The sequence below is a fragment of the Schistocerca gregaria genome, chromosome 1 (assembly GCF_023897955.1).
Source record: "Schistocerca gregaria isolate iqSchGreg1 chromosome 1, iqSchGreg1.2, whole genome shotgun sequence".
Taxonomy (NCBI): Eukaryota; Metazoa; Arthropoda; class Insecta; order Orthoptera; family Acrididae; genus Schistocerca; species Schistocerca gregaria.
Window position 1 is genome coordinate 895072419 of NC_064920.1, and position 12606 is coordinate 895085024.

At 46.9% G+C, this 12606-nt stretch overlaps 1 protein-coding gene across 5 annotated transcripts in view; it reads left to right on the plus strand.

Annotated features, from left to right (window-relative positions):
* Positions 1 to 12606, plus strand: part of LOC126274026 (venom serine protease-like) — a 248042-nt gene that overhangs the window by 208765 nt on the left and 26671 nt on the right. For all 5 annotated transcript variants that reach the window (XM_049977078.1, XM_049977076.1, XM_049977079.1 and 2 more), the window contains 3 exons: positions 3397 to 3597; positions 7000 to 7148; positions 9349 to 9502. In XM_049977078.1, the coding sequence (XP_049833035.1) occupies positions 3397 to 3597; positions 7000 to 7148; positions 9349 to 9502 (504 nt within the window). The remainder of the gene's footprint in view (positions 1 to 3396; positions 3598 to 6999; positions 7149 to 9348; positions 9503 to 12606) is intronic.

Genomic DNA, 12606 nt, shown 5'->3' on the forward strand with positions numbered 1-12606 from the left:
ACTGATATTCCGGAGGTTCTTACTTTGATTATCAGGCGACAGTGTGGAACTGTACTGAAGGCCTTCCAGAAGTCAAGGAAAATGGCATCTACCTGGCAGCCTGTATCTAATATTTTCTGGGTCTCATGAACAAATAAAGCGAGTTGGGTTTCACACGATCGCTGTTTCCGGAATCCATGTTGATTCCTATAGAGTAGATTCTGAGTTTCCAGAATTGACATGATGCGCGAGCAAAAAACATGTTCTAAAATTCTGCAACAGACGGATGTCAGAGATATAGTCCTATAGTTTTGCGCATCTGCTCGATGACCTTTCTTGAAAACTGGAACTACCTGTGATCTTTTCCAATCATTTGGAACCTTCCGTTCCTCTAGAGACTTGCTGTACACGGCTGTTAGAAGGCTGGCCGTCCGATCTACAGAAGGGTCGATGTCGAGCGCTTTCAAGCTGAGGTACTGACGTACCTTTCTGATGCACCTGACCCCATGGAGGTGGGGGCTGAAGCAGTCATCGCCTCTCTGAATCAGGTACTTCTATGTGCTGTAGATGTCGCCGCTTCTGGACGTCCCCACCACCCGCGAGTTTGATCTCGCCGCCTCCCACAACCAATACTTGAGGCCATTGCGGTCTAAAACTGCCTTTTCGTGAGTGGCAATTCACGAGGCAGCCAGTGACGAAATGTCGCATTAACCGCATGCGAAGTGCCATTTCAGCGGCGGTCCAAGCACACCGCAACAAGGATTGGGCAGACCTTGTCGAGTCCCTCGATCCAGAAGACGGCAGTGCTTGGCGCGTCATGCACGACTTGCTGTGCCGCAGGCAGCGCATCTCCTCACTGCAGTCAAGATTACATCTGTGAGCCCGATTCCAAGGCCAGCGCCCTGGTGGATACCTTTGAGGCAAATTTCAGGCCTTTCGTCGACGTTGTCGACGAGGCTCATGCCAGGCTCATGGAAGAACGTCTTCCCACCTTCCTTGCTGCAAGAGAGAAAGATGACGTCATTGACCTCATTACTGCCGAAGAGGTCACTTCACTACATCGGACACTTAATGCCCAGAGGGCTTGTGGCAATGACAGCATTCCGAATTTACTCCTCTGAAACCTACCTCAGAAGTATCATCCTTGCTTCGGGTGTTTACCCTTCTGTATGGAAACATGCAGAGATGATGGCCATCCCGAAACAAGACAAGATTACAACCGGGTCTTCCCCAGTTGTCGTCCAGTTACAGGCCCATAAGCCTTCTCCCATCCTTCTCGAAGGTATTCGAGAGGTTGTATGCAAAGCTGCTTCTTTGACATGTAGACCAAGAACATCTTCTCCAGGATGAGCAGTTAGAGTTTTGCGGCGGCCACGCCTACCAGCTGCTCTGATTCGTGGAACCTGCGATGAGGGCACTGGAAACGAGGGAATACCTAGGGGCGGTGTTCCTAGACGTCTGCTACGCCTTCGACTCCGTGTGGCATGACGGCCCGTTTACAATATGTTTGTACTCGGAGTGCCGACGTCGCACAGGGTCCTCCCGAGGGCACATCTCTCTGGCAGGACTTTCCACGTCTGGGTGGACCAAGGAACGTCCACTGTCAGGCCCATCCGTGCTGGAGTACAGCAGGGGTCCGTACTTGGCCCCTGCTCTCCTCACTTTTCACAGCTGATGCAACACGAGTGGACAGAGTGGCGTTGGCCCTCTATGCGCAGGACACTTTTCTGTTCACTCGCAGTACGAATGTGCACCACATGGGACGCTGCCTCCAGCAAGGCTGTGAAGCACTTGGTGCTTGGGCCACCAAGTGGCGCCTCAAATTTAATGCAGGAAAGAGGCAGGTGGTTGCTTTCACAAGGCGGAAGCTACCTCCTGCTCTTGAACCCCTTTACATTGCGGGAGGCTTCATCCCGTGGTCCAAAACTGCGACATATCTCGGCGTCAGACTGGATCAGCGGCTTACCTAGGTCCAACATGTCAAATGGGTCAGGAACAGGGCCATAGGGAGAGTTCGCACCCTATACCCCTTGCTAAATTCGGAGTCGACCCTGCCCCCTCCCCTCCCCCCTCCACGGCATCATGCTATATCTGACACTGGTGCGCCCAGTTTTGGAGTACGCGGCCGTGGTGTGGGGAAATGCTGGCAACTCCTCGATACTCTCCCTCCAGCAGGTGCAAAACAATGCGCTCAAGCTTGCACTGCGCCTCCCCCGGTTCTGCCCCCTCCCCCCCATACCGGACTTCTGACGCTGTATGGTCGTTTTCGGGTCTTTGCACGTCAGTTCTATGAAAAAGGCACTCCCACAACCGCCTCATACAGGGACTGCTCCACCAACCACACACCGGCCTACTACCCGTTGGCCGGACCTGTTGCGGGAGTGACTCACTTCCCAACAGCCCCAAGTAACACCTCCATCAACCGTTAGGACCCCCACAACTGATAGGACATCCCCTTCCACATAATTTAGGCCCTGCAGGCACAGCACGCAAGTGCTTATCCTGCCCCCACATGTGCCTTATGACGACACGTTAGTCAGCCAGCCAGCCAGCGATTATCATCAGTCGCGCCTTGCAACAGTGACAGCAGTAGCTACCACCACCTGATGATGTCGAGCAGTTGCATCGATGAAGTATTGTGCGAGCTATACAATACGGTCCGGCGGCAAACCCGGGAACCGTATTTGAAACTTAATCATTTCCTGTCATCCATTATTCACCGAGAGTATAATCGTGCCAATGTAAAAATCAATTCTTTTTCCTGCCACAATAAATCTTCCATAAATTCATAATATAATTCCCAATAATCTCCTTTGTTGGCTGCTTACTGCTACTAAATCAAAACCCGACTGTTTACGTCTGACACTAAAGCTCGACTGCGTGTCTCCTCTCCTCGCGATCAACAAATAATGCTGGCGCGCGTCTTCACAAAGAAAAGATCACCTCTAACTTATCTCTTTGCAGCGCAGCTTCTCTCGAGTCTGCGAGCGTCTCTATACAATTAAAACCTTACAATCGCGATTCCAGACATCCAAAACAAGAAAAATTCCTGCGAAAAAAAAATGGTTCAAATGGCTCTGAGCACTAAGGGACTTAACATCTGAGGTCACCAGTCCCCTAGAACTTAGAACTACTTAAACCTAACTAACCTAAGGACATCACACACATCCATGCCCGAGGCAGGATTCGAACCTGCGACCGTAGCGGTCGCGCGGTGCCATACTGTAGTGCCTAGAACAGCTCGGTCACACCGGCCGGCTCCTGCGAATATTTGCATACACACTTTTCAAACTGTGCCCTTACGCACTGTGACTTGCTCAAGACATTCACGACTGATGTAATCGCATCCTGTCTAGATATTTGTCTGTGTATTTTCTTGGGTTGACGCTACTTCGTAATTGTTCTCGTTCTGGTCAGGGACGGACACGGACAAGGCGGCGCTGTACCGGCTGCAGCAGCTGGTGCCCCACCCCGACTACGAGGACAGCACGCACCTCAACGACATCGGCGTGGTGCGCGTCATCGGGCAGATCACGTACAACGTGGCCGTGGGGCCCGTCTGCCTGCCCTTCCTCTACACCTACACCGACTTCCAGGGCGTCACCGTCCAGGCGCTAGGTAGCTGTCGCTTTCCCGCTGCACTAGCCGTCTGTGGCCGCTTTAACACGAGCTTCTTTAAGCCCGATTTGTTTCGCCTTTATTTTAAAACATGTGCAGTGGGTATGCTCAAATGTTACATGATACTTGGTTTTACAAAATACTAATATTAATTAATTAATTAAACTAAAATTACTTGATAGTTGATGTTTTTCACTTGCCGCTGCAGTGTTGCCACATACGCTGCCTGCTACTGCTCGGTGATAGGAGGCAAACAAATACGGCGAGTCACTTCACAAATGCTGTTAATATGTAATGTGGGGCAATGTTGGAAGCGGCGGCAGTGAGGGATGACGAGAATGTGGATAGTGTGTCGATAGCTGATTTTAAGTGACCAATGATTGAACTGTGGCGGACGATGTGAATTGAAATTCATGTCCTAACCTAATCACAACCTCGAGATGTGCAATGTATCTGAGAAAACGGCGATCAACAATCTGTGACTGGACTAAGATCACGATTGCTTTGTTCACGGCATTTAAGGCTAACTTCTGCGAGTCAACTCAAAGACCGAGTGAGGTGGCGCAGTGGTTAGCACACTGGACTCGCATTCGGGAGGACGACAGTTCAATCCAGCGTCCGGCCATCCCGATTTAGGTAAATGCCGGGATAGTTCCTTTGAAAGGGCACGGCCGACTTACTTCCCCGTCCTTCCCTAACCCCATGAGACCGATGACCTCGCAATTTGGTCTCTTCCCACAAACAACCCAACCCCAACCCAACCCTCAACTCAACGACAGAAAACTTTCATAGTATGTTTGTTTGCATAATCATCTTCCGCAACAACATTTCAGTTTTAGCGCTAGAAAAACGAACTGTCATTGATTACATGAAACTATCCTCATACGGGCCACACGGTTTGCCACGTTATCAATGGATGAGCGGACCTGGTTGGCACATGTTTGCATATTATAGACGCCACAAGCACATGCCAAACGAAGAAAGAATCGTAGGATGAATAGTAAACGCAGAAATAGTAATTAGGATGACGAAAATTACGAGGCAAAGTACTAGAAATAAAAATTACATTTAAACAATTTAACTGCATAAAAATGATAATCAAAGTCATTTGATTAGCTGTAGAGAAATAAAAATTTTCGCTTCATTTGACGAGATTGGAACTAGCATCAACAGTCCAGCTAGCACAATGACTGCACATAGGAAGTTAAAAAGGAATGAGCTGCAGTGATCGAGTAGTTCCTCATAAGCCACAGATTTCTGTAATCAGTGCTAAGCGACACTTGAGGTGATGTAAAGGGAGAAGACACGGGGCAGAGGTCAACGGGAAACTAATGATTTGATATGATGAATCACACTATACCCTGTGGCAATCCGTCGGATGGGTTTAGGCTTGGTGAATGCCCGGAGAACGTTAGGTGTCCTGGTATGTAGTGTCAACAACGAAATACATAGGAGGTGCCATTACGGTATAGATTACACTACTGGCCATTAAAATTGCAACACCAAGGAGAAATGCAGATGATAAATGGGTATTCATTGGACAAATATATTATACTAGAATTGACATGTGATTACATTTTCACGCAATTTGGGTGCATAGATCCTGAGAAACCAGTACCCAGAACAACCACCTCTGGCCGTAATAACGGCCTTGATACGCCTGGCATTGAGTCAAACAGAGCTTGGATGGCGTGTACAGGTACAGCTGCCCATGCAGCTTCAACACGATACCTCAGTTCATCAGTGACTGGCGTATTGTGACGAGCCAGTTGCGCGGCCACCATTGACGTTTTCAATTGGTGAGAGATCTGGAGAATGTGCTGGTCAGGGCAGCAGTCCAACATTTTCTGTATCCAGAAAGGCCCGTACAGGACCTGCAACATGCGGTCGTGCATTACCCTAATGAAACGTAGGGTATCGCAGGGATCGAATGAAGGGTAGAGCCACGGGCCGTAACACATCTGAAATGTAACGTCCACTGTTCAAAGTGACGTCAATGGGAGCAAGAGGTGACCGAGACGTGTAACCAATGGCACCCCATACCATCACGCCGGGCGATACGCCAGTATGGCGATGAAGAATACACGCTTCGAATGTGCGTTCACCGCGATGTCGCCAAACACGGATGCGACCCTCATCATGCTGTAAACACAACCTGGATTCGTCCGAAAAGATGACGTTTTGCCATTCGTGCAACCAGGTTCGTCGCTGAGTGCACCATCGCAGGCTCTCCTGTCGGTGATACAGCGTCAAAGGTAACCGAAGCCATGGTCTCCGAGCTGATAGTCCATGCTGCTGCAAACGTCGTCGAACTGTTCGTGCAGATGGTTGTTGTCTTGCAAACGTCCCCATCTGTTGACTCAGGGATCGAGACGTGGCTGCACGATCCGTTACAGCCATGCTGATAAGATGCCTGTCATCTCGACTGCTAGTGATACGAGGCCCTTGGGATCCAGCACAGCATTCCGTATTACCCTCCGGAACCCACCGATTCCATATTCTGCTAACAGTCATTGGATCTCGACCAACGCGAGCAGCAATGTCGCGATACGATAAACCACAATCGGGATAGGCTACAATCCGACCTTTATCAAAGTCGGAAACGTGATGGAACGCATTTCTCCTCCTTACACGAGGGATCACAACAACGGTTCACGTCAACTGCTGTTTGTGTATGAGAAATCGGCTGGAATCTTTCCTCATGTCAGCACGTTGTTGGTGTCGCCACCGGCGCCAACCTTGTATGAATGCTCTGAAAAACTAATCATTTGCATATCACAGCATCTTCTTCCCGTCGGTTAAATTTGGCATCTGTAGCACGTCATCTTCGTGGTGTAGGTATTTTAATGGCCAGTAGCGCATTTTCGTGTTTAATGTGTGGTTTCCTTATTGAGTTTAAGAAAGCCCTAATTGCAGAAGGATATGAACACTTTTTACGGCATTGCGTACTGCATATAGCAGAGGAATAGTTCGAAGACGATTATTATATTAGCATGACAATGCACTCTGTCACAACGCAGCGTCTGTGAGGCAATGGTTTGTGGACAATAACATTCCTGTAAGGAACCGATTTAGTCCCGGCCTGCACCTAACGGAAAGAGTTAAAATGTTGACTTTACTCCAGACTGCAGCGTCCAACATCAATACCTTCTCTGGCTTCAGCTCTTGAGGACGAGTGGCTGCCATTGCTACGCAGACATGCCGACACCTCATTGAAAGTGTACCCAGCAGCTTTCAAGCTGCCATGGAGGCAGAAGGTGGACACACCCTACATTAATGTCCACTAACAGATGCCCCGAATACTTTAGATCAGATAGTGTACTTACGTCAGATGTACCAAAGTTACTGTAGAATCCAGAACCGACTGGGTGCCCAGTGAGTGAATGGGCGCACTGCCCACAGGCTGGGGAACCACGAGCTTCGGCGGGCCGCTGTCCGATGTGCTGATGGAGACCAACCTGACAGTGATCTCGCCCTCCGCCTGCGACTCCAACGCCGCCACGGCCGAGTACCGCGTCTGCACCTACAGGAACGGCACCGATGCCTGTCAGGTCAGTTGCCTTCACCGAAGCTCTAAACCAGGGGTTCCCAACAAAATTTTCTCGTGGACCCCCCTCAACAAGCATGATTGGTACCTTGTCATATTACAGTATCAAGTACCTAAAAAAGCCAAATTAAGAGTCTTTTTATACGTTTTCTATTTTTGGTAATTAGAAAGTACCATTGACGTATTCATTATTGAAAAAATATTGAGCTTAAAACAGTTCATGCAGGATATGGCCAAAACAAAAAATCTGTTAACATACGAAATATATTTAATATATTTTTTATTCTAATAGCATCTTGCGGACCCTTATGGCATAGCTCGCGGACCCCTGGGAGTCCGCGGACCACCTATTGGGAACCACTGCTCTAAACAACAGGCACACAACAAATTCTCTATCCTCAGGCGGTGTCAAACCTCGGTCGTTAAGTGAAGGCCGTCAGCCACTGTGTTGTCCACGGAGAGCAGTAATGCCTGAAATTTGACACGTGGATTGCGGAATACTGAATTCCTAACGATTTCTGAAACGGAATGTCCCATGTGTCTAGCTCCAGTTACCATTACGTTTCCAGAGTCTGTTAATTCCCGTCGTATGGTCATAATCACGTCGAAAACCTCTTCACATGAATCACCTGAGCACAAATGACAGCTCCGCCAGTCCACAGCACTTTTATACCTTGTGTACACGATACTATCGCCATCTGTATGTGTGCATGTCGCCATTCCATGGCTTTTGTCACCTCACAAGCTAAAACATTGTCGCGAATAAAACAGTGACCCGCATATACAATAAGTTTCCTTTTATTTACTTCTATGGTCACAAACTTTTTGTTAACAGATTACCGGTTTCGGTCTATAATTGCCATCATCAGATCTGCAACAAAAAATGGGAAAATCATAAATACACTCGCAGATTGTCTGCAGCTTAAAAACAATACACTCTTCCTCTTTTGAACAATCTTACTTTTGTCGTGTTCGTTTTATTGCTTTTTATTACTGTAATGTCTTTTATACGTTATAAGCTCATTACAAACTTCAACTATTGTATTCCCCTTTATTTTCACTGTTCAATTAATTATTGAAAGCGAGTGTATGCCGACATTAGCGACATCTGATGAACTTACAACACAAACATCTTGTGGTCATTGCACGACAGCTTGTTTTGAACAGTAGTGCTACTGACAACATGACTCGTGCATTTTTATATATTTGACGATGCGCGTGCGTAGCGAGTGGCATGACGAACCCTACTCACGTGGACACGCAACGCAGATGCGTTGTTCTACTCCATACCGCATCCGGATGACGCCGCAAGCAGACCATAACACAGCAATAGGCAGTCATCCCTTAGACATCCTTTGACCCTTCACAGCCCGGCGAGGAGCTACTTAAGTAGTATCAAGAAGTGGAGGGAATGCCTAACTGAAGTCTGGTAGTTCATTCCGTAGCTGTTCAGGCTGGTTCCTTTAGAACACTGTCATCTCCACTATTTCAAGCAGAGATAGTTTCTGTCCACTGTGAGCAGAGTGCAGTATTTCTACAGGTACTACATAGATGTGCTTGATTTCCAGACAATGCTGCACAGAGGTGGAGTCTGTTTTCTTAAGATTCCAATTTTCGAAATAGAAGATAGAATAAAAGAAAACAAAGAAAGATGGCTCTTAGACACGAACAGATTGTAAGAAGGGAGAATACCTTTCAGAATACCGACTTTTATTCCCTCATTGTAGAACCATTACTTAGAACCAATAATCAAATCATATGTTAATCTGTTTTCCACAATTTCTTCTAACCTCTAGAGTCTAGCAATGATGATGATATTTAGATGATGATGATGATGATAGCAATGTAATTGGAGGCGTAAATGGGTGAGCAATAATGTTAAAAGCAACCTAAGGCCCGCATCTCGTGGTCGTGCGGTAGCGTTCTCGCTTCCCACGCTCGGGTTCCCGGGTTCGATTCCCGGCGGGGTAAGGGATTTTCTCTGCCTCGTGATGGCTGGGTGTTGTGTGCTGTCCTTAGGTTAGTTAGGTTTAAGTAGTTCTAAGTTCTAGGGGACTGATGACGATAGATGTTAAGTCCCATAGTGCTCAGAGCCATTTGAACCAACCTAAGGAACAGTTTGCTAATAGCCATTAAAAAATTTAGAAGTGCAGGTTAAAGATGTTTGCTGTGATACTATAATGTTGTTTGACGTAATGTTACAGAGTGACTCTGGTGGCCCCCTGGTGTGGCAGGATCCATATAGCATGCGGCTGCAGTTGGTGGGCATCATCAGCTTTGGGTCCTCCTGTGCTGTCTCCCCAGCTACCAACACAAGGGTCACTGCCTACCTCCAGTGGATCGCGCAGGTCACGCAAGGTAACATTTTTATTGTCAACTGGTTATTGGTATTACCTATGGGAGGAAAACATGTGTAAGGAAGCCACTTGCAAAATATCAGCTTTCGATGATACAAAATAGCAGCCAACCTCTTAAAAGGGCACACTGTTCACTTTGGAATGCTTTACATGCTATAGAATTAGTAACGAGAGGTGACGCTACCCTCCACTTCTTACTAAAGTCGTACCAGTGATGCCGTTGTATCTGCCTGCTGCCTGTGTACAATGAGCACAGTAAAATGAGTCAAGACATGACAGAATGGCAGAAAGGAGCAGCGTGTATGTGCCTGTTGCTTGTATAGAATCAGTGCAGTAAAATGGGTCAACGTGAAGATGTGACAGAATGCTGTCCTGTTTGAACCTCGTAAAATGCAATTCTTTACAGTGGCACATAAACCTGCATGTCGTAAGAGGGTGAAAAGTACTAAAACTAGGCAGTAGCTGTCTGTAGACGTGTAGTGTAGTCCGACAAGTTATAATTTTGCGCCTTTTCAAACTATGCAAGGCGTCAAGTGCACCAACGCCCCAATGGAGATTTTAACCTGCTGTGCATAAAGGGTGTAGCTCAATCCAGAGACAGTTCTTTGATGTATTGAGGATGTTTTTAGTATCATAACTTTGGCCCAATCACTTAGGTTACTGTTAACATGAATCAGAATGTATATTTCTACATTACTGATGAGCAAATGATGTTCTTTCTTCTACATCTTTTTGATGAGTGTGCTGTGGATATTCTTGTCTTTCAATAAGACGACAGTCACATTTAGGGGGATGACTTTCCCGCCTTGATAAACACTCTGACACTCTATCACAGTTCGACTGGCTCGCTAAATCACAGCATCTTAATCCCACAGGAAATACCTCGGACTATTTGGAACAGCAGCTAAAACATAGCAAACAACACCCCCATACTTTGGAATCCTTACAGGACCTAACCATCAATGAGTGGCTTCAGATGGATGTGGGGTAGTTGAAGGAACTTCTGGACTCTCTTCCTTGTCACATTGAGGCCATTAGCAAGGATAAAGGCGGTGTTACACGACGGTGACTAATTTTTTGTCCTATCCTATCCAATCACATTAATGTGACCACCTGTCAAAAGTCTTTTGCAGTGCAGATGTGCAGGAAGAGAATCAGTGAAGTTCTGGAAGGTACTGACAGGGATGTGGACGCGTGCTGATTCCAGTGCTATTGCCAGCTGCACTATGGTTATTGGCTGAGGATCCACTGTGCAAACAGCTCTATCAAGATGGTCCCAGAGATTCTCGGTTGAGTTTAAATCCGATAAGTTTGGAGGCCAGATCAGTATGGTAAACTCATCTTGGTTCTCTTCGAGCCTAGCACATAAACTGCTATCTGTGTCACACATTGCATTGTTCTGCAAGCAGATGTCATCATGCCAAGAAATAAACAAACTATGTATGGGTGAACGTGGTCCCCAAGGATAGATGCATACTGATGTTGATCTGTTGTGCTTACCTGAGTGACGAGATCATACAGGAAATGCCATGGAAACATTCCCCAGACCATAACACTCTTCTCCGGCCTAGATCCTGACAACGATTGTTGCACGGTCATAGACGTCAACTCCATCTGTCTGATGGAGCATAAAACATGATTCATCTGAAAAAGCTACCTGTCGCCACTCAGTGGACGTCCAATGGCGGTACTGGCGTGCAAATTATTCCAGCTCTGGTCACTGAGCAACAGCAGTCAGCGTGGGAGCATGAACCAAGCGCCTGCTGTGAAGACCCATACGCAGTAACATATACTGAATGGTCATTTAGGAGACACTGTTAGTAGCCCTTTGTTTCATCTGGGTGGTCAGTTGCTGAACAGTAGCATATCTGTTCAACCATAAACTCTGCAGTTGTCGTTCACCCCCGTCATCTATGGTCCATGGCACACCAAAGTTGCCTGGGCGCCAGTTTTGGATGGTGCTATTTTGCCGTGCTTGGTATACTTTTACCATGGCAACATGCAGCTGGTTTACAAACTTAGCCGATCCAGAATTGTTTCCACCCTTGGCCTAAAATCCAATGATCATGCCATTTTGGACGACAAATAAATCGCCCCATTTTGATAACGATTGCACCTCTTTTTTCCATTTGGCATGTTTTATATACTCTCAACTGTTAGAGTGACAAATTTAGGGTAACTCGAAATTTGCTTTATGTAATGGGTAAACAATAACAGGTACCTAGAAGCCGAATACAGGGTGTTACAAAAAGGTACGGCCAAACTTTCAGGAAAAATTCCTCACACACAAATAAAGAAAAGATGTTATGTGGACATGTGTCCGGAAGTGCTTAATTTCCATGTTAGAGCTCATTTTAGTTTCGTCAGTGTGTACTGTGCTTCCTCGATTCACCGCCAGTTGGCCCAACTGAAGAAAGGTAGTGTTGACTTCGGTGCTTGTGTTGACATGCGACTCATTGCTCTACAGTACTAGCATCAAGCACATCAGTACGTAGCATCAACAGGTTAGTGTTCATCACGAAAGTGGTTTTGCAGTCAGTGCAATGTTTACAAATGCGGAGTTGGCAGATGCCCGTTTGATGTATGGATTAGCATGGGGCAATAGCCGTGGCGCGGTACATTTGTATCGAGACAGATTTCCAAAACGAAGGTGTCCCGACAGGAAGACGTTCGAAGCAATTGATCGGCGTCTTAGGGAGCACGGAACATTCCAGCCTATGACTTGCGACTGGGGAAGACCTAGAACGACGAGGACACCTGCAATGGACGAGGCAGTTCTCCGTGCAGTTGACGATAACCCTAATGTCAGCGTCAGAGAAGTAGCTGCAGTAAAAGGTAACATTGACCACGTCACTGTATGGAGAGTGTTACGGGAGAACCAGTTATTTCCGTACCATGTACAGCGTGTGCATGCACTATCAGCAGCTGATTTGCCTCCACTGGTACACTTCTGTGAATGGTTCATCCAACCATGTGTCAATCCTCATTTCAGTGCAAATGTTCTCTTTACGGATGAGGCTTCTTTCCAACGTGATCAAATTGTAAATTTTCACAATCAACAGGTGTAGGCTGACGAAAATCCGCATGCAATTGTGCAATCACATC